Below are 23,091 nucleotides of genomic sequence, written 5' to 3'. Positions count from 1 at the left end.
GCTTTTCTAGTGCTTTGAAATGGCATGAAACTGGCAGTTAAGTGTGCTCCATTGCTTTGGAACGACAGTCTGTTGCTTTTCTTATTGAGAAACGGGTCCACCGGCAGTTAAGTCAGCAGTTAAATGTGCTCCATTGCTTTGTGCTTTGAAACGGCATGAAAGCAACAGTTAGGTGTGCATCATTGCTTTGGAATGGCAGTCTGTTGCTTTTCTTATTGAAACCATGCTTTTCTTATTGAGCACTGGCAGTTGTCAGCAGTTAAATGTACTCCATTGCTTTGTGCTTTGAAACGACACTGTACTGTTGCTTTGCAATGGCAATCTGTTTTTTATTGAGAAAGTCAGCAGGTGTGTGTGTCTTAAGTGTGCTCCATTGTTTGAAACGGCAGTCTGTTTCTTATTGAGAAAGTCAGCAGGTGTTATTGAGAACCGGCATTGCATTGCTTTGTGCTTTGAAACATTAGTCTGTTTCTTACTGAGAAAGTCAGCATGTCTTATAGAGAACTTGCATTGCAATTGCTTTGTGCTTTTGGAAAGGGTAGCCTGGCTTCCCCTAATAAGCATAATAAGGTCTTCTGCCATTTTAAGCATTTGAGATTGAGGCAAGGAAGCAGGTGCCTGAGCTTGGGTCATCGGTTTTTTGGGTGTAGTTCGTACCCTGGGCCTTAGAAACTCAGTAGTTTTAGAAAGAACTGAAGACACGAAAGAAGTCATCGGTCTGTGACGAGTATCAGTAGTGTGAAGTACTTCCTCGGAAGCCAGTGCCTGCTCAGTGGCTCCGGACCCATCCAAGGTAAAGACATCCGCAGGATCCTTAGTTAAAGAATAGTCTTGCGGCATACCGGACTCTGAAAGGATCTCGGTAGCGGCCTGCAAATCCACAGAAGCGGGCATCAGTGTCTGCAAAAGCACCTCACTGAGGACCGGAGAACTGATGACTAGCTTAACGGAAGCGTCGTTGGCAGTTCTGGACCTGTGCGGTCTGTCTCTGTCTTTATCCTTACGTTTTTTCGGAAGATCAGTAGTCGGATGACTTACTGAAGCCATATCGGAATTCAAAGACTGAGAGCAAAACAATCTAGCTACAATAAGGGCCTGACGACGTATAGTTCTGGTGTTGAACAAAGCACAAAAGCAACAGCAAGGGACGTCGTGTTCTGGGCCTAAACAGGTAACGCAGTAAAAATGGAAGTCTCGGTGTGGTATTTACTTTCCACAGGCAAGACAATTGTTAACTTTTTCTGACCTCGGTTAGAGCAAGAAAAAAGAATCCCCAGCAGGGTAATTTGCTTTAGAAGACTTCAACTTCAATTCGGAAATGAAAACTCATGTAGCGGCCGACCGGCACTCGTGCGAACTGCTTCTGCTTCGGGCTCCTCGGCAAGAAAGACTGATGTAATGACGTTGGCTGCCTGATTTTATACCACTGAAGACCTGACGTCAGTCCTGGAGCGACAGCAACCAATGCAGAAATACTAAGCCTCTGGTATTCGGACCGACTGAGGGCTACCCCTGGCAAGATAACCCAAATGTGATGACTGCAACAGTGAAACATGAAGAACATCCCTCTGACGCGTTGAGAGCCTCTGAAAAGGGCGACTTAAGAAGGCCGTTTAAAATCAGTTTATTTTTACACTCATTCAAGGTACGTGAACTAAAACCCTGACATATAGAGCAAGGAGATAGTACAGAGCGATGAGGCACTCCCAAACAATAAACAGTCATCATGAGTGTCACTATTTGGCATTTTTCTCACACACTTTAGTCATTGTTTGAAGCCTGAAGTGCCCTTTTTTCCCCAACATGTTAACACCAACACAAATAATACAGTACCAGAAAAACCTGACTACAACAACAAAAACAGTATTACAACCACAGCTTAGTTAGAAATCACAGAAGAAAATAACAAGAATGGTATTGGAAGATTACGACAGCAGGTAGATAGAAGGGAGTGTACCAGCGATCATGCAAAGATTACCACCAGGTAGTTGACAGGAAAGTTGGGAAAGAGGGTTGAGAGACTTAGCAATAATCAGGTAGAAGGAAAATATAAAGCGTAGTAAGGTATCACACTTTCCAATAACACTTATCTATCCAAAAATGTCAAAATATCAAAGACTTAGCTGAGAGCTGGCTTGAATGTGGCTTTGTGGCTATGTGGCAAATGAGATCTGGGGTAAAAGAGAGAGAAGGGGATTATGGATTAAAGCTTAGCTCGAGAGTTTTTGGCTGGCACAAGCTTGGTATAAGGCCGACTCGGTTTCAAAGATGGAACCGAAACCCATCAGTGATGAATGGAAGGTACCCTATTAGATTTATTTATTTTATTTATTTATTTTATTTTACATTTGTTAACCGGGCTAGTCTGGCTGGATACATGTCCATTTTCAGCAGAGGCCCGAGGAGAAAAGCTCCACTATCAGACTAAGACAATACATTTCAGAAAACATTTCTAAAATCAATTTTAAAAAATGTACAGAGACAATATACAGTTTGCCTGGACTAATCTGAGTAGGTAACAATCAGAGTTCAGATTAAGTGGCGAAGGAGATAAGCTCCGGCATCAAAATACAAAGTTGAGTTAAGAGACATCACTAGTAAAGCTAAAAAATTTAGTCGTCGATCAGTAGTCATGATAACAGATTAGGTAATTTACAGAAGGAAAGAAACTGTTGGTATCGGGTGTTAAAAGAGCAGGTTTGAAGATATAACAGGTAGTTAGGTAGTTAAAGATGAAGGAGAAGGGGAAAAAAAGATAGACAGAAAGTGGGGAAAGAATATAATTTGTTGGGTATAAGTATTATAACAATGGTCAAGGAGGGGAATGTCAAGTTGGAAAGGAGAGTGAGGAAACAGGATAGAGATGAAATGCCAAGGTAGCAGGATAAAGACGGTAAGCTAAGGGTAGAAAGAGAATAGAGAGAAGATGGCTAGAAGGGGAAGTAAACAAAAAGAATGGAGAAATAAAAGAGTGAAGGTCCAGTAAAGGGGGCTGAGGACGTTAGTCTAAGTAAGAATGGGAGTGGAAAGAATTACACAAGTAGCAGACTGGAGAGAGTAATAAAGAGTGCTGAGCTCAGTCAGGATTGGAGCAGGGACATAGCCAGTGAATTAGTAGGTGGGTTTTCATCTGTTTTTTGAAAAGGTGACATGAGGTTAGGGAGGTCAGTTCAGTGGGAAGTTTATTCCAGTAAGAACCGATAGTGTTTGCAAATAGGGAATCACCTGATTTGTTATGAGATTTCAAAGTAGTAACTAGTAGCTTGTTGGCTGATCTGAGTGTCGTGAGATTTTTATAAGGTGTGATAAGTTTATTTAGTATGGGTATATTGGAGGGGTAATGAAGAATTTTAAAAGTGATGATTAGTTGTTGTAGGAGTATAAGGTTCGAGTTCAAGCCAGTTGAGTTTCTTTAAGTTAAGACAGTGGTGAGTTTGGAAAGGAGAGCCAGTGGCAAATCTGGCTATACTGTGGTAGGCAGTATTCAGTTTCTGAAGATTAGCTTTAGATAAATTGACAAAGGAGGGAGAAGTTAATGTAGAGATAAGGTGAGTTTGGGCAAGGGCTACTCGGGAAGAAGTAGTGAGATAGGGCTTTAGCCTGTATAAGGCACCAATCTTTTTATTGACAGTCTTGATAGTTAAATCAATGTGATAGTCAAAATTTAGCTGGTTATCTATGGTGAGGAGTTTAGTGCAGTTGTCAGGTTTGATGACAGTGCCATTACAGGATGTTATAGAAAAAGAGATTGGGGTGGATTTACAGGTTGGGGTAAAGAGTAGTAGTTTGTTTTTTTTGGGATTTAGGAGAAGACAGATATGTTGAAACCATTTTTCTGCTGCAGTGAAGACTACTTGGGTAGTGGAGTGGAGTTCTGCTGGGGTAGAAGCAGAGCAGATGAGAGTGGAATCATCTGCATATTGTATACATGTGGATGTTGGGAGGGAATTGGGCAGATTATTGATGAAAATGGAGAAAAGTAGGGGCCTAGGATAGATCCTTGTGGGACTCAATAGTAATTGGGAGTTGAGTGGATAAATGGCTGTCCCAAAGGACTGCTTGTTTTCTATTAGTCAAGTAAGAGTTGAACCACTGTAATGCTTGTGAATCCAGTGATAGGGATTTTAAGGTATCGAGGAGAAGTTGATGGTTGACCATATCAAATGCTTTTGAGAGGTCCAAAAATAGTGCAGATGAGAACAGGTTTTTATTTCGATTTTTATTTATAGTGTCAGAGAAGGAGAGAAGGGCAGTAGTAGTACTGTGGTATGGTCTAAAACCATGTTGAGAGTCTACAAGCAAGTTGTTATTTAAGAGATAATGTAGAAGTTGATGGTGAATACAGCGTTCCATTATTTTGGATAGAGGAGATAGAAGGGCAATAGGTCTAAAATTGGATAGTTCGTTAGAGTTTCCTCCTTTATGGAGTGGAATAATATGGGAGATTTTCCAGCAGGATGGGATTTTGGATTCTGTTATGGTTTGGCTGAAGAAGGAGTTTGGTAAAGCTTGAGATTTTCATAGGAGGTAAGGGTGTAGTAGTAAAGCAGGATGTTAAGGAGAAGAAGAGGAAAGAGTGATTTAAGGGTTAAGGGCATGTTTTTATAGCGTATGAGGCCAGTGATTATAGGTTTGTAGGGAATGGGTGAGGCAGTTTGAAGAGAGGGTGTGGTTGAAGGAGTGAGGAATTAATTGGTAGATGTATAGGAGAGAAGTTATAGGTTGTTGGCTAATTAGGGGTGTGTCTAAGGAAGTATAAAGGTAGGACCCCTGGGGTGGGTGGGAATTGGGGGTAGGGAGGAGAACAAGACAACCAGTTGCAGAAAACAATCAGGCAAGGGTAGAGAACAGGTGTAAAGGTAATGGTGGGTTCAACAGGTTGAGGAGGCTTGTATGATAGGTGGGGGGTTAGTGATATAATACTGGGTAAGATAAAGGAGATGTTCTTGTGAAAAATGTGAGGTTGGATCGATAGGAAGAGCAGTAGGATTTACTAATGAATATGAATGTAGGATTTGTAGTAACAAGGGTGCCACCTAGTGGCCAGGAAAAGGAAAGAATAACAGACAAAATACACTGGGGGTTTACTAAGGATAAAAAGCAAGAAACAGGGAGGATTAAGTAAGGATAAAGGCAAACAGAGGAGGGAAGGAGAGAGGATAAAAGGCCAAATCTAGAGGGGGGGGGGCTGCTGGTTTACCTGGCTGGGGTAAAAATATGTCCTGGTGAGTAATACTAATCAATACAATAATAGGACATACTTTCCAAAAATATCTGGGAGGACAGTCTTTGTTTTAAGGATGTTCACTCCTATTCAGGATACTGGATATTTTGAGATGTCCACAGGGCCTCTTGGGTTAGGGATGGACCGGAACCGTGGTGTACAATCTGTAGAAATAGCTACAGGTAGAGAGCAAAAAGAGAACAAGCAGAGGAGAGAGAAATAGTTATTAAGCAACACTGAGAGTACACCATACTTAGCATAATTCCTTTTAAATCAAGAGCAGCGAGGGCAGTACAGTGATTTATCCAGGGGCAACACTATATGTAGCATAATAGTCAGTTTGTTACAGACATGCAAAGGGCCCTCAAGGAATAAACGGAACAGTAGTTAACTATCTAATAATAAAAAACATTTAGGAGAACAGTATCAGGCCTATATACTTCAAAGAGGTCGGATATGCAGCACTGTTATTGTGTGGTTACAAAGTCAGCAGAGAGCAGTATATATTCATCGCATACACAACTTAGTAATCAGAAACCTCTAGTGTACAATGGCTGGTTACAAAATCAGCAGAGAGCAGTACATATCTATAGCGTACACACTGAGTAACTAGAGACCTATAGTGTACAATGACTCCTAAGTAAACGCCAGTAAAATACTTTAGCTAGTAGGATCTTATACTGCTTTATAACATATCCATCAAATGCCAGCAATAGAAGTTACACATTTAGTAATATGAAAACATGTAGTACACAATAATTAATAACTGTACGCCAGTAATATAGTAGGCAGGAATTACTAGTGCGCTAGAACTTCAATAAAGAGACCACGTGGAGTCTAGCCTAGGGGGACACTGCCAGAATGTGGAGTCAGGTTGCCTACGGTAATTGGAGGGGGTCAGGGCCAAACAAAGAATAAGCAAAAGGAAATTGGATAAAAAAGCCTGCCGAGGGAATCAGCTTCTAGGCAAGCTATGGAAAAGGTGCTGATGGCACTTTAAGACACACCTTAGGTCCCGCTCTCTGTTAGCGGTAAAAAGAGCGCTTACAGTATGCTATCAGACTAAGTTGCCCAATTACAGAGTTGAACCACTTGTAAGCAAGTTAAATTAAGTAGCGCAAAAACATTTAAGGACAAAGCTTTAAAGCAGTGGAGTAAAAAATTATCCGATAGCAAGAAGGCGCCTAATGGGCGTCTTTAATAAGAAGTTACAACACAACAGTGTTAAAAAGGTTGCAGCGAACGGTACGGAATAAGCAACCGTTATGGCTGTCTGACCAGTTTAAAGGGATAGGGGGAATGGCACAGGCATCAGATTATCAGATAAAGACCAAGGAGATAAATCCTCTGATTGCAGGAAGGAGTGAAGAAGGGGTATTTAACCGCCTTCAAAGTGCCTGTAAAAATGATTTGCTAGTTGTCCAGAAGCATAAAGGTATAAACAGCTAGTTCCACATATTATGCTAAAAGTAATTCAAAAACAGTGATAACAACGGAATTAAACAGTACAACATTGCATCAAAACACAGTACTCACATGCGGAAAGAAATCCACCCTCAGGACCAAGGAGGCAGCCCACCTAGGGATAACCTATAGGGAGGAAACGGCTGAGGGATGGGTAAATTTATAGTATGGAAGCGGAAGTGGAGTTGGAGGGGGAGGGGACAGGTAGAGAGAAAGGGGCAAGGAAAGTACAGAAGAATCTAGCTGTAGCAAGATCGTGGAGCAGGAAATTAAAAGGTGTGGATGGGAGAGGGGAGGGAAAACAAAACAGTGTTAGAGTAAGAACCGAAAGGTGAGGATGGAAGAGAGGAGAGAGAACAATGTTAGAGTAGCAGATGTGATATGGATAGAAGAGTACAGAGAGGAGATGATAGTTGGAAGGAGGGGGGCACAGTAGATGTGAGGAAGGGAGGCCAAGTAAAAGTGTAGGCACACTAAGGAAAAGGTAAGGAGATAGGCAAATAGAGAAAGTAAGTATAGTAGATGTTGGGGAGGGACAGGCAAGTGGAATAAAAATAAGACACAAAGAAAATAGGCAGAGAGGGAGAGGGGACCAAGTGCGTGTAGAAAGAGCAGACAGAAAGAGGCTGGTGTCACGAACAAGACAACCAGTTGCAGAAAACAATCAGGCAAGGGGTAGAGAACAGGTGTAAAGGTAATGGTGGGTTCAACAGGTTGAGGAGGCTTGTATGATAGGTGGGGGGTTAGTGATATAATACTGGGTAAGATAAAGGAGATGTTCTTGTGAAAAATGTGAGGTTGGATCGATAGGAAGAGCAGTAGGATTTACTAATGAATATGAATGTAGGATTTGTAGTAACAAGGGCACCACCTAGTGGCCAGGAAAAGGAAAGAATAACAGACAAAAATACACTGGGGGTTTACTAAGGATAAAAAGCAAGAAACAGGGAGGATTAAGTAAGGATAAAGGCAAACAGAGGAGGGAAGGAGAGAGGATAAAAGGCCAAATCTAGAGGGGGGGGGGCTGCTGGTTTACCTGGCTGGGGTAAAAATATGTCCTGGTGAGTAATACTAATCAATACAATAATAGGACATACTTTCCAAAAATATCTGGGAGGACAGTCTTTGTTTTAAGGATGTTCACTCCTATTCAGGATACTGGATATTTTGAGATGTCCACAGGGCCTCTTGGGTTAGGGATGGACCGGAACCCTGGTGTACAATCTGTAGAAATAGTTTCCAAAAATATCTGGGAGGACAGTCTTTGTTTTAAGGATGTTCACTCCTATTCAGGATACTGGATATTTTGAGATGTCCACAGGGCCTCTTGGGTTAGGGATGGACCGGAACCCTGGTGTACAATCTGTAGAAATAGTTTCCAAAAATATCTGGGAGGACAGTCTTTGTTTTAAGGATGTTCACTCCTATTCAGGATACTGGATATTTTGAGATGTCCACAGGGCCTCTTGGGTTAGGGATGGACCGGAACCCTGGTGTACAATCTGTAGAAATAGTTTCCAAAAATATCTGGGAGGACAGTCTTTGTTTTAAGGATGTTCACTCCTATTCAGGATACTGGATATTTTGAGATGTCCACAGGGCCTCTTGGGTTAGGGATGGACGGAACCCTGGTGTACAATCTGTAGAAATAGTTTCCAAAAATATCTGGGAGGACAGTCTTTGTTTTAAGGATGTTCACTCTTATTCAGGATACTGGATATTTTGAGATGTCCACAGGGCCTCTTGGGTTAGGGATGGACCGGAACCCTGGTGTACAATCTGTAGAAATAGTTTCCAAAAATATCTGGGAGGACAGTCTTTGTTTTAAGGATGTTCACTCCTATTCAGGATACTGGATATTTTGAGATGTCCACAGGGCCTCTTGGGTTAGGGATGGACCGGAACCCTGGTGTACAATCTGTAGATGATCGAAGATACATTCTTTTGAATGCGTCTTGATTGAGTGTGAAACGGCATATAAGCAAATGTTTTCCCTGGGAAAGAAATCTCTTGGCCACCTTAGGTATTTTGCCATTTTCGTCATTGTAGTGTGATCTCGGAGTTGGTATATTTAAGTCGAGGGGTGTGTGTGTGGGGGCAAAGCCCCCCACTGATGTAATGTTCTAAAGGTTTTTTTCTTTTTTGGTACAGCAATTTTTTTTTAAATGCTGTTCTGATTGTTCAGGATTGTAAGCTTTCGCTTACATGGGGTCGAGAAATCAGCGTTCGCTTTTCTAAGCGTTTGCTAATTTAATATAGACCCGAATGGAATGAAGATTAACAATATCAGATATATAATTTAATACAGTCAAGAAGGTGTATCAAAGAACACACTTATGTTTCGTGTGCAAGGGGCCTATACTTTGAAAATAGCCCAAAGATAATCTTTATCCACCACTGGCCAGATGCATTTTCTTTGAATGTGGGTTTCAATGCTGTTTCAATGAAAGTGAGTTTCACGAGCAGAGAAGTTTTAATGCTAAGTCTATTTTCATTGTGAGACTGTATTCCTTTGTTTAGCAGTTGTCTATTAGTGTTTGTGCTATAAAATGTAAAATAAAAGTTTTAAATGAAATCCAGATAATCACCGTAGAAGTAAACCAGTATGCACATTACAGTGGTTATGGTAAATGGGACGAAATAGCCAACTAATGGGACATTGGAATGGCTGCAGGGGGACCCTGGGGGCCATATTTTGGTTGTCTGTTCTTCAGTTTGCATTTGAAAGCTGGTATACCACAATTCCACTGGAGTGGGTGGGGTTACACAATTATGTATGCAAATGTATGTTAATCAGCATACATATTTGTACCTATTTTTCATGGGCCTTTGTCCAGATTTTTGATGTTTCCAGGTTGAGAGGTATGCTGCAAATATTTTACAATTAAAATAACTGACATTGGTACCGTTTTACTTTTACTCATTTAAACTAAGTGCTTTCTTAGTTAGACGCCATACTTCAACAGATCCCCAGGGCCTGATTGCTTTATTTCTAACATTTTTCACGATTTATTTCTAACATTTTTCACTGTATTTCCACATTAGCAATTATAGCTACGGTTTTTAGCCTACGTAGGTGTTCATTTGTAGATGTATACACATGCTCATTAATATTATATGTTTTTTTTACACACATACCTGATGAAGTACTTATTTGGTATGAAATCACTTTTTTAATGCTGAAAGTGTTTCAGTTTATAAGTTACTAATGTTATCCTGAGATATGTTTAGTGTTAGATTTTTTTGTTAATTAGTCATTTTGTTAGTGAGCTGGTTTGTTAATTATTAAAGTTTCAATTAGTAGATTAGCCTTCATAAGCTGTTCTTATATTACATATTTTAATTTGTATTTAGCTTTTAAGTTTCAGTTCTAAGGTAGCACAGTCTCAGTTTACACTATGGTGTTAAGGGGGAAGGGGGACTTGGTTAAAGGAATGAGTTTAATGCTTTTATTGCTCCTAACAGAACCATGCTCTATAACCACACTCTTGCTCCAAATAACCTGATTATATATAAATTAGTGAATGTCTTTAATGCTTTTCATTGTAAGGATTGCTTGTTTGTGTGTTTCAATAAATGATATTCCATTTTCAACTGTGGACTACCTACTATTTTATTATTTTGTAGTACGTATTTTAAAGTTCAAATTTCATTAGGGAACTAGGCGTATAACATATTTCAAAAAGTGAACTTCACACTCCTCCCCCAACACTGCATAGTTTCTGCTTGGTACGCAAAGAGGAAAATACCAACTAGGGTTAAAAAAAGGAACTATGACAGTGTCGTAGGGTGACGAAAAATACTAGAGATAGTATGTGAGAAGTACAGAAAAATTGTACTTAGACCAGAATACAGAATAAGAAAGTGTAAGAAAAATGCAAGAAACCTCTAGAAATTTAAAGATCAAAAGTTTTTTTTAATAAAGTTTGAAAGAAAATATTAAACTTACCTGCTGTATGCTCGAGAGTGATGGAGGACCATGTCTTCTGCTTGAAGTGGCAAACAAGATCTGGGGCAACTAGGGTTGGTGCACTATGGTTAAGGGAGAAGCTCAAGAGTTTTTGGTTGCCATAAGCTTTAGCAACGGCTGAGTTGGATCCAAGGGATCGGATCCAAACTCATCACTTGAGGACAAAATGAAAATTGACAACATCAGATCAGTAGTTAAATTTCTGTTTATATTTAAGCAGTGTTTTAAAACTACTGAGTATGACGAAGAGTTTTATTTGCATGGGGATACTATTCCAGAGTTTAGTAATGCATTAAAGAATATACTGACAAAACAAGTGTATATTATGCCAAGAAATACCAACAGTGGCAAACAAACAACTACTCGATACCAACTTGTTAAAAGAATATAGAAATGTGTGCTGAAGACATGAAGAAGGCCTAGAGAAAAGTTTGGGATTTTTTGGAAAGGGGAGGAGTTGAAAAAGAGTATACTATCACAATAGCAAAAGGTATGAAGAAACTGATGCTCTTAGCTGAGGTGAGACCAAGCCAAAGAATCACGTCCCTACTCAACAAGTGGTAAATAAGACCTGGGGTAATGTTGGGGACTGGAGAGGATTATGGGAAAGGGAAAGAGCCTGAGCTACAGTTCCTAAATCTAGAAAAAGCTGCCAGTCAGATATGAGGTCAGATCCAAACCCAACAGTTATGGAATAGACATAAAAAATATCAGCTCTACACAAAGCAAGCATGTCAACTGCACCTTAATTATCAGAGAAATGTGAAAGATTGTGAGGAGAGGAATCAGAAATCTTTGAAAAAGTAAGAGTTCTCAACTGGCTTACAAATGTAGTTACTGAAAGAAATTGCAATGACAAACTAATACAACAGCATACCTAGATCATTGGTAAGAAAAGAAAGTCAGTCTTATTACTACTTTGACGGAACAAATAATTTGAATCCAAGAATTAATACTCAAAGTTGGCAAAATAAAAATTCCCAATTATCGGTGAAGGAAAATGTATAATAGGAAAAAGGAATCCCATCTGGGAGAGGTGAAATTCAAAGAAAGAACATGAGATTTTAAGGTACTGACTAATAACATCTGTTTAAACAGACCAGGTACATTGCTGTGCCACATACTGTTAAAATATTAATAAAAATACAAAAAATATATAATAATGTACCCATTACCAAGTCCTTGATGCAGCAGTACATTAAATTCTACATTTATGAGTCTAACAATAGCTCACAATACACAACATTAGAATTTTGAAGAACCATTTATGAATGTGAGTAGCATCTAGTACACACTATCCAACAGGCAAGTGGAGAAAACTATCCAACTGGGGAAAAATCTCATGAGAAAGAGGTTAGAGCAACTGTAAGGATGTCATATCACTTTTTTTGTAATACAAGGCTATTCCCCTGCAAAGATTCTCTCTCTCACTAGCTCAACTGCTGATGATCAGAAGGCTGAAAAACAAATTACCTACTTCAATATTACCAGTGCCTGAAATTAATACAAATAAAGGAAGTGCTAGGCAGCAATAAACAAAGACAGAAATTCTGCTCTGCTAAGAACTGCAGGGGACTATCTGACTTACAAGCGGTAGATCAAAAAGTCAAGTCATAAAAAAGTTTGCAGTCTGAAGCTGAAGTTGCTAAGGTAGAAAATGAAAAGCTTTATATAGCATAGAAATCTGTCTATGACGCACATCAAATATCAGGGAAGAACAATCAGAACTGTTACAATTATTACTGTCCTAAAAAAAAAATCACTGCGACAGTCCATAACTGCAGAGAGGGGCTGTTCAGGTCTATACTGAATCACCGAACACTTAGAAAAGCGAACGCTGATTCATCGACCCAATGTAAGCGAAAGCTTACAATCTCGAACACTCAGAATAGTGATTTTTTTTCCCCAGGGAAAAAAATCACTGTTCCGAGAAACACACACACAACACACGCATACCAAAAACTATTTCTAATGTGGGCCCCCCCACACTCCCCGATGTGGGGGGCTGTGCCCCCCCACTTAAATATACCAACTCCAAGACCACACTACAGTAACAAAGAAGGCAAAAGCCGAAGGCAGCCAAGCAATTTCTTTCCCAGGGAAAGAATTTGCTTATATGCCACTTCGGTATTTTGCCGTTTTGCGCTATAAAGTTCAATCAAGACGCATTTGAATGAATGTACCTTCGATCAGCTTATAGGGAACCGGCTGTTCTTGGTGTTGTCTCCAAGGAAAGCTCCAGTGCAACAAAAGCTGTTCCAAATGTAAGATTAAGCATCCAGACAGAATAGTTATGGAAGACTACAAAAGAAACCAGACAGCTATTGGATCAGTTTTAGAGCTGATCATGATACTAAAGACTAAAATGTTGCATTTATTAGAATGCCTTTTGAGTGTAGAAAAATATCTCATTCAGTAAAAAAAAATACAGTATGCGCAGTACAAATTTAATTTTTAATTTTTTAAATATAAACAATGAATGGTGCCTCAGACAGCATATATAAAGTAAACGTGGTTGGGTCAAACAAAAAAGTGTCCCTGATCTCCTTTCCACCCATTTCCAGAATCTTCCACAAGCAGGTCCCCTTTAGCAAGCCTCTAGACTGATGGGCATGCTGGTTAAGTGCTGGGGTTGGAAGCTGGGGAAAACTGAACAGGGCTCTTCAGGACAATGCAAATGGCAAACAGCAATGGAGGAACTCAAAGGGAGCAGTATATTTTATATTTAGAAGAAAGGAGCTGCAATATATGGCAACATACTGCTTTAAATATGCTAATGCCCAGCTATAGGAGGATGCATATTATGTGCTACACTTTACAGAAGAACATAGGAATATACCAGACAAGCAATCACTGAGGCCATAAGATGCATATTTATATACATCTTTAAGCAGACCTTTTTCAAGCACTTAACAGTGCTCACTTCCCAGAGCAGGGCTATACATGATAATTCTGGTCTAAATTTGTGTCTACCCATCCAGCCATCAAGACTAGTCTTAAAGTTAACCAAAGCAGTACTTTGACCTGTAGTAGTAACTAATTCCATAGGCTAGGAATATGATGAGTTAGGAAACTATCTCTCCAGACAGTCTTGTTTATTTGTTGGTATACATTTACACCCTTAGTGTGAGTGTAGAGCCACTGCTTTTGGAAAGAACAGGAGGTCAAATATGACTGGGTCTTTCATGGCTTGAAAAGCAAGACAAAGGCCACCTCAAAGCAATCTGTAAGCTACTGAGTATAAGGATATTTGAAAGATTTAAGACCTTTTATTAATTTTCTTGGTTAGAAATCTCTGGGGCCTTTCCAATTGAGTTACTTGCTTGGATCTGTATACATCAACATATCAGAGGTGACATTTTATTCAATGATGGGTCTGAGAAGTGCACAGTACAGTGGTAGGATAATTTCTTTTGATGTTGGAAATATTCCCTTGGAAATCAACCAGGCCAGACAGAAGGACTTCCTGACTATGGTGAAATCATGATCATCTAATGAGATTTATCAGCATAAGTACCTAGATGTCTTATGACAGTATCTGCCTGAAGATTTACATTTTTAACATATGAGATGGGAGCAGCTTTATTTGCTAAATACTACTACTACTACTACTACTACTACTACTACTACTACTACTACTACTACTACTACTACTACTACTACTACTACCATGCTGCACTTTTTTCATTTGGATCAAGACCTTTTTGACACACTGCATAGCTGCATATTCCAGCCCTTGATGAAGCTGTTTTGAATCTGTGGATGAGTGGATGACAGTGTCCAATTTGTAGTTATCAACAAACTTAGCCAGCTATACTTTTAGGATGTTAGCTTGGAGGGAACAGCTGAAATCTGAGTAAATACATTACAGAGACTTGCAAAGCATCCACAGTCTATCTGTTGTTTAATAAACATTCAGGCAAATATCAAGATGTTAAAGCCTTCATACACTAAATCTGGGCTTGGTACATGCATGAAAGCAGACAGGGTTAAGAGGCTAACAGGGACACTGCTTATCAAGCATATGCCAACCACAGCCTCAATATTAAGTTGAGTATGCAATGAAAATTCCCTTGATATTCTTCATACTTGGTTTTGAACACAGCAGATACCACATGAATGCTTAGTGACTAAGTAATGCAAAACCTACAGTCCTACTGTATGTTACTTGTGAAGATACACTGTTCTAAATGTTCCTTTACATTTTAGCCAATAAAAAGATTAATGAAGCCATCTTCTCAGAAAATATAGAATAACACTGTCCTTTACCACTTGCATCATTTGCCTGAGAAGATTACTTCACTACTACTGGAAATGCATGTTCTTCTCCAAGAAAGCAGAAAGTCTTTACATGGGACACAGGTCTGACATATCCTACTAATAACACCTTAACTGAAGATGGCATGAAAAGGCAGTATTCACTGGATCTTTAATACTGTAGTTTATTTTATGTGGATGATAAAAAGCTCTTCTAGGAGCTTCCAGGATAGAGTTTAGAAAAGGGACAGAAAACTAGTTCAGAATCCCCTTTTTGCACGTTGTGACCCTGCTTTAAAATGATAGCCCAATCTTTGACAGAAGACCTACACTATTCAATCCTATTTGTCTACTGTGCTGAATGACTGTCATCTGTTAGGGTTCAATTCAAGCATGTCAGCTAATGACATCATGCAAAGTAGCAATTCATTTTTAGTGCTACTTGCTGAATGACTGTAATCTTACCAAATTTTCAAATAAAGCATCACATACTGTGAATGTTAGAATAATTTACTTTAAAAAATAGTTGACATCATCAGATAAACTTTCATGAAAAGCAAGTCAACAGATAAAAATTACCATCATGGGTGCATTTAAATAATCCCCATTACTTGCACTCTATCTACATTTAAAAACACAAACTATTAAAGCAAAGCTTAAAAAAAGTCTGATAAATGCAAAACTTGGTATATTTGTGTATGCCAGTATATAAGACTTATCTCTTTACATAAAATATCTCTGCATGGAATGGGCTGCAATTATTCCTGGGCTGAGCCTGAAAACACTTCAAATGGATCAGTGCTTTACCCTCATATATAACATAAAATAAAATAAAATAAAAACAGTTGGATATTTCAACATACCTGCATTTCTGATTTTAGGTCCAGTGCTGCGAGCAAAAGAAATCCTCATAAAATGTAACCAGCCTGATATGTGCAGCTTGCTTTGAAACTGTAGCTGGGAATGATCTGTATTAACACTACCATTATCTCTCAATCACCAATAAAGGTTTTCTGAGCTACTTAATTTTATTAACTTATGGTTTAGACACACACAAGGGGGTAATGTTAGCAGTGAACAATACTAAGTTCAAGGCATGCAATTTGAAGACTGAAAGCTAGATAAATGATACAAGTGTATAACCATAACAAAAGAAACACTACTGGGGTAGTGTGGTTTGTTCAGTATATGGTTTGAATGGCAAGTGGACATTGTGTGTTTCCTTATGTGATAGGCAATTGTTTCTGCCACATGGCCCTACTACTGAGAGGACCAAGGATGAATATAAACAACAAAACTGCTACTCTGCAGGTGTTATGTGGGTTATAACACAAATTAAAGAAGACAGTATGCAACTTTATGAGTGTTCATTAACAATATCTGTAATACCTGAAATACATAGTTTAGAGAACCATAACTTACCTTGCTAAATCCCCAAATATAGTGTAGTCTTTGTGGATCAGGCACCCTTACAAAACAAAAAGGCACAATTGCAATATTTTGTTTGTTTTTAAGTTAAATGCAGGTGTTCAGGCTATTGAAACATTTTGTAATTGCTAACCCAGCTGTACTTGTAATACACTGCAATCATGTTTACTGTAATACCTTTTTAATTGCTGTATTTTCAATAACAGAATAAATGAAAGTTATATACTTACCATAATGAAAGTTCTGGCAGAGTCGGTTCATTTTCTGTAACTCACAAGCCTAGGCAGCAAGCATTAGGACCAATTGGCAGATCAAAATTTCACAAGCTCCTAAGCACCCTCCCCTATCCCATAACGCTCCACTGGGCTCTCACTCTCTGGCTCTGAGGTAAGCCACAAGAAGCTAAATAATAACAGATACCAAAGCCTTCTTCAATGAGTAAGGGAAAGGTGAGTGGGTATGCTACTAAGGATGTAGAAGAATGTACCTATTCTTCCAGCTCTATCTCTATTGTAAATTCATAACTTTTTTATCAGAGATGCAAGGGTCTATCCTCAGTAGCTTATAAGACACAGTACTTAAAAATGTGCGTCTCACTCATGGGGTCATATCCTAGTCCTAATCACAACTAGGTGGTTTCACTTATGGGATCATAACTGTTACAATTCTGGGCCTCGGAAATGGAGTACAAGATTAAAAAAAATAGCTAGCTACATCTGAGACTGGAGCTTAGTGATACAAAGATCAAATCAAGCAAAGTTCTAGAAGGGTGCAGCTGAGGTCTACAACTTAAACAAAAAGATTAACAGCATACACACACACACACACACGCACAGATGCGCGCACACGCACAAACCCACACGCACATACACTCACACACACAGGACACTGCTGACTAATCTGGCGTGCAGGATGATACATTTATATCTCTGATATTTATTTATTTTATCAATTAAAATGTGCATTCCATCCTATCATTCTGAGATGAGCAATCAAAGTGACCACTACCTGCAAAGATCAGTTATGTATTAAGACCAGCTTAACATCACATCACAGTAAAAGTACATGAACCAAAAACTGTCCTAGAAGCCTAATGCTAAAAATAAGGAGCATATGAACTGTTGCAATTGGAAATACATAACTGTAACTCTTAGTTTCTCTTCTGCGTGTTATCTGTTCAGTCGCTCTTACTCTGCACTTATTACTGCTTGTTAGTAGCCTTCTAATTTACTGCCTTCTGCATTTGTTTTTTAATCATTTGTTAATTTAATTGCATTTATTTGAACTGTATTTGCCGTAGTGTTGCTACACGCTCAGGTGTGCTGGCCTGCACTACTATTTGAATTGCATTTACTGCTGTTTTAGCTGCTTTTCTGTAACAAAAAAAAAAATTCTAAGCTTGTTTCCTGCCTTTCCTGTAACTAGTCGAGTCTAGATACAGACTTGCTGTATCCAGGACTGTTGGTAAGCTTCTGAGCCCCCCAAGCCTTTCTGTGTTGGAGGGAAACCTTCTAGCTTATCAGTGGGAGTGGTAAGCACTAGGTAGCCTATCTACCACGGGAAGAGTGGGTTTTGGCCCAGAAATTGTAGTTCATTTGCCGTTTGGGCAGTTTTTCCATCTCTTTCTACTCTCTGGTTTAAAGCCCGTTTTGCATTTGGTCCCCACCTTTCCTATAACTAGTGTAATCCAGGTACAGATTTGCTGTATCCAGGACTGTTGGTAAGCTTCTGAGCCCCCCAAACCCTTCTGTGTTGGAGAGAAGCCTTCCAGCTTATCAGTGGGAGTGGTAAGCACTAGGTAACCTATCTACCACAGGAGGAGTGGTTTCTGGCCCAGAAAAAAGACATTCTGTACCTACCATAACGTTCCATGTTAGTTGTCTTCATCTTGCCTTCTTTCTTGCTGGTTGGGATTGGAGCCAATCCTCGGCTCTGACTCGGCTTGAGAGCTGGCTCGAGGCTACCCCTTATACCATAATGCCTAGCGATAGCTACCCAGATCTCGTTTGAAATAGCTAACTCCAGACATAACAAGAGAATAAACCAATCAAAAGAACTGGTTGACTTATACCTCCCATATCCACTAAATCAATAGAGGGAAACAAAGAATACTCAGCCAGTGAAAAAGGACTCCTCTCGATCCACTAGGACAGGGGGACGGAGGGCGGGACGCAAGAAAGAAGGCGAGATGAAGACAACTAACATGGAACGTTATGGTAGGTACATAACTACTTTATGTTAAGTTGTCTATCTCACCTTCATTCGGGTCTACTTCTAAAGACCGAACCAACGATTCCCCGACACAGAAATCACCGACGCCAGAAAACCGACAACACACAAACCCGACAACGCGAAACACCGAACACCATAACACCGACACACTACACGTAAACAACACAGTACACTACAACACATATCCACTAGCCCTAACCCAAACCCTAACCCTAAGGTCCGACACTACGACACTCTCCCTACCTGCACCCTAACCCTAACTCACTTACACACCCAACCCCAAGCTCCGACACTACGCACACTCTCCCTACCTGCACCCTAACCCTAACTCACTTACACACCCCGAACCCCAAGCTCCGACACTACCGCACACTCTCCCTACCTGCACCCTAACCCTAACTCACTTACACACCCCGAACCCCAAGCTCCGACACTACCAAACACTCACCTATCACACACCCTAACCCTACATCCCTGAGTATTGCACACTTACCTGTCCGCTCCCTACTCCTAAATCCCTCACTATCGCATACTTACCAGGTCGCGCTTACACATTCCCCTTGTCGGTCTTCCGTCTGTCGGGATTCGAGCGTGTCGGTCAACTGCGTTGTCGGTCGTTTCGTGTCGGTGATTTCACTGTCGGCGAATCGGCGTTTCGGTCATTAGAAGTAGACCCCTTCATTCTTACTGGTTGGGACAGCGTCCCTAACACCTAAAATCCTGGGTGGCTCAGTGGAACAGACTCTTCAGAACAGTAGAACCAAAGTCATCTCTGCTCCGGGAGACCATATCCACCTTGTAATGAGAAATAAAGGTATGAGGATTTGCCCACGTAGCAGCTGCACATATGGAATCCATGGGCAACCTAGACTGGAAAGCTACAGAGGTGGCTAATGCCCTAGTAGAATGACCTTTCGTTTTAGATGGTAATTCCTTATCCCGTACTGCTAAATAAATGAAATAGTATGGGATAGCCATCTGGATAAAGTAATCTTGGAAACTGGGAGACCTTGTTTGTTTAAGGCATAAGACAGAAACAATTTGTCTGATTTTCTTATTTCTTTAGTTCTATGAAGGTAAAAACACAATTGCCTGTGCACGTCCAATTGGTGAAGTTTGTACTCTGCCTTGTTGCTATAACTGGGGAAGAAAATAGGGAGATCTATAGATTGATTTAAATTACATTCAGAGCAGACTTTGGGAAGAAATGAAGGATTTGTCCTCAGAGAAACTCTATCCCTATGAAAAAACAGATAAGGAGGACAGACACATAGTGCCTGTAGTTCTGAGACTCATCTGGCTGAAGTAATAGCAACCAGAAAGAGTGTTTTCCAAGAGAGAAACTTGATGGAGCATGATGCCGCTAGTTCAAAAGGAGGCAAAATTAAGGACGTTAAGATTAGATTAAGGTCCCAGGGAGGAGGGGGGGGTCTCTCACTGGAGGTCTAAGAAGAGGTGTCCCTCTCAAAAAGGCTTTACAGAGCTTGTGAGACATGATGCTTGAATTCTGTAACCCGATGTGAAAATTAGAAATGGCTGCTAATTGCACCCTAATGGTAGCGGAAATGGCTCCAGAGTGAAACAGTTGTGCTAGGAACTCTAGGATCTCATGGAATTGGGCTGAGATGGGATCCACATTTTTATTTTTTTTTTATTTTTTATTTTACATTTGTTGACCGGGCTAGTCTAGCTGGATACATGTCCATTTTCACATTTTCAGTAGAGGCCCGAGGAGTTAAGCTCCAGAGTTTAAGAAGTACATTTGCGATATTACAAGAAAGTAGGGGTAACAATATGCAGAGTACACACAAATTGAGCCAAAAAATTACAAGCAAGGTTATACAGTTAACATCATAAAAAAATTTACATTTTAAAAATATATATATATATATTTTTTTTTTTTTTTTTTGAGGGGGAGGTTGAAAAGGGAGAGTGAGTAAGATAAGAGGGGGGTAGGGTTTCATGATGAAGGGATTTGTCTGATGGCATAGAGTGATTAGTCAGGATTAGTGCAGGGGCACATCCATTGAGATTTGAGGTGGAGTTTAATTTTCTTTTGAAGAGAGATTTAGAGGAATAGTGGTAAGTTCAGAGGGAGCAGGTTCCAATGTTTTCCAACAGTGTTGGAGAAGAGGGAGTCACCAGCTTTGTTGTTTGATTTATCAATATTTACAAGTAGTTTGTGTGCAGATCTAGGGATTTTAGGTTATGGTAGGGGTGGATAAGGGTAGATAGTATAGGTGTTTTGTCAGGTTGATGCAGAATTTGATGGGCAATGGTTAATTGATTGATTTTAAGCTGGTGCTGAAATTCAAGCCAGCCTAGTAGTTTTAGATTGATACAATGGTGGGTTTTGAATGGGTTGCCTGTAGCAAATCTTGCTATATTGTGGTAAGAGTTCTCTAATTTCAGAAGATTTTTTTTGATAGGTTTGTAAATATGGGGGAGGCATAGAGGAGGGGAGAGATAAGGTGGGTTTGAGCAATAGTAATTCTAGAGTCTGGAGTGAGGAAAGGTTTGATTCGGTAGAGAGAGCCTATTTTTTTGTTAGTATTTTTCAAGGTGTTGTTTATATGTGTATCAAAGTTAAGGTTGTTATCTATGGTAATTCCTAATAGTTTGGTCGTGAGGTCTTGAGATATAGGTGTGCCATTTTTAGATGTTATTGTAAAGTCTATAGGAGGAGATTTACTGGAGGGTGTAAAGAGGAGGAGTTTGGTTTTTTTGGGGTTAAGTAGGAGACAGCGTTGGGAAAACCATTCTTCAACGGAGTTAAATATGTGTTGTGTAAGGGAGTGAAGATTAGGTACTGTTGTGGCTGAGCAAATGAGTGTGGAATCATCTGCATATTGAATGCATGTAGCTTGTGGAACTATTTGGTGTAGGTCATTGATAAACAAAGAAAACAGAAGGGGACCTAATATAGACCCTTGGGGAACACCAATGGTAACAGGAAGCTGTGAAGATAGGGTGGATTTCAGAGAACTGCTTGGTGTCGGTCGTTTAAGTAGGATTTGAACCAGTTAATGGGTTGGGTGTCTAGTGACATAGATTGGAGGATATTTATGAGTATTTGGTGGTTTACCATGTCAAACGCTTTTGACAGGTCTAGGAAGAGAGCTGAGGAAAGTGTGTTGTGGTTACGATTTTGTTGATGGTGTCTGTAAAGGAGAGGAGGGCAGTGGTGGTACTATGGGATGGTCTGAAGCCATGCTGGGTATTAGAAAGTAAGTTGTATTTGAGAAGATGGTTTAGCAGTTGCTTGTGTATACATCTTCCCATGATTTTTGATAAGGAGAGAGTAGGGCTATAGGCGGTAGTTAGAGAATTCAGTAGAATTTCCACCCTTGTGAAGAGGGATGATATGAGATATTTTCCAAAGTTTTGGGACATATCCCTCTGTGATGGTTCTGTTTACAGTATGGAAATTGGGTAGGCTATGGAACTGTCTGCTAATTGCAAGTATTCTGCGGGTAGTAAGTCAGCAGAGGGGTACAAGGTTTGAGTTTTTGATAAGTGAGAGTATGTAGGCTGTGGGGACAGGTTGGAAGAGAAAAGGGGGAGGTGGCTTTAAGTCATATTTAGATGTAACTGTGTCATTTGTAGAGAGTTGACTAGCCAGTATGAATTGTGTCTGTAAAGAAGGAATTAAAGTCGTTGGCAATTTGGTTGTGGTTCATTGTGTCAGAGCCTTGTGGGTTGGGTGTGGTAGGTTTACTAGGCTGTAGTAGTTCATTTATATTGGCCCAGAATTTTTGTGGGCAATTTTTGCGAGTTTGCTGAGATTTTAGGTAATAGCTTTTCTTATTGGTCATTATGGCTTTTTTGGTCTGATTGTAGTAGTTTGTAGTGTTGGTAGTCTGTTGGGCTCTTTGTAGAGCGGGATTTGTTCCAGATCTTGTTTCTGAGTTGGATTTTCTGCTTTGTTTCTATTGAGAGCCATGGGGCAGATTTGGTTTTAATTCTAATAGATCGAGGAGCGTGATGGTTAAGTATAGTTAGGAATTTTGCATTAAAGTAGTCTACAGCTTCATCTAGGGGAAGGTATTTCAAGGGTGACCAGTTACAAGCATAAAGTTCATTTCTAAAGAGTTCCAAATTCAATTTCTTTTTGGTTCTGAGTGTTCTAGTTATGCTTTGGGTAGGGGGGTTAGTTTTGAGCCTGATAATGTAGGTAAGTAAGTGATCACTTATATCTTCAGGGATGGTTCCTGTTTTATAAATATGGGGCTGATTGTTGGTGAGTATCCAATCTAGGATGCTTTCTTTATTGTTGGCTTTATTTATTCTAGTGGTGGAGGTGATTGTTTGGGTAAACCCATAAAGGTTAATGTGGCTAGTAGGGAGTTTGTTACAGCAAGCTTGCCAATCAATGTTTAGGTCGCCTAAGATGAATGTTTCTTGGGGTAAGTTTAGGGATAGCCAGCATAGGATGTTTTCGATGGTGGAAATGTTATTTCCAGGGGGGATATAGATGCGTATGATAAAGATAGATTTGACTGAGTTAAGTTTCAGT

General features: G+C 39.8%; 1 protein-coding gene across 1 annotated transcript in view; it reads right to left on the bottom strand.

Moving 5' to 3' along the window:
* Nucleotides 1–23,091, bottom strand: part of LOC122798602 (1-aminocyclopropane-1-carboxylate synthase-like protein 1) — a 2,974,588-nt gene that overhangs the window by 1,010,749 nt on the left and 1,940,748 nt on the right. The window contains exon 10 of the mRNA XM_044067677.1: nt 16,338–16,383. Within this exon, the coding sequence (XP_043923612.1) occupies nt 16,338–16,383 (46 nt within the window). The remainder of the gene's footprint in view (nt 1–16,337; nt 16,384–23,091) is intronic.

Source organism: Protopterus annectens, chromosome 3.part1 (genome assembly GCF_019279795.1).
Source record: "Protopterus annectens isolate FY-2018-M chromosome 3.part1, PAN1.0, whole genome shotgun sequence".
Taxonomy (NCBI): domain Eukaryota; kingdom Metazoa; phylum Chordata; order Ceratodontiformes; family Protopteridae; genus Protopterus; species Protopterus annectens.
Note: the sequence above shows the minus strand (reverse complement) of the source record. Positions and strands in the feature narration are given on the sequence as shown.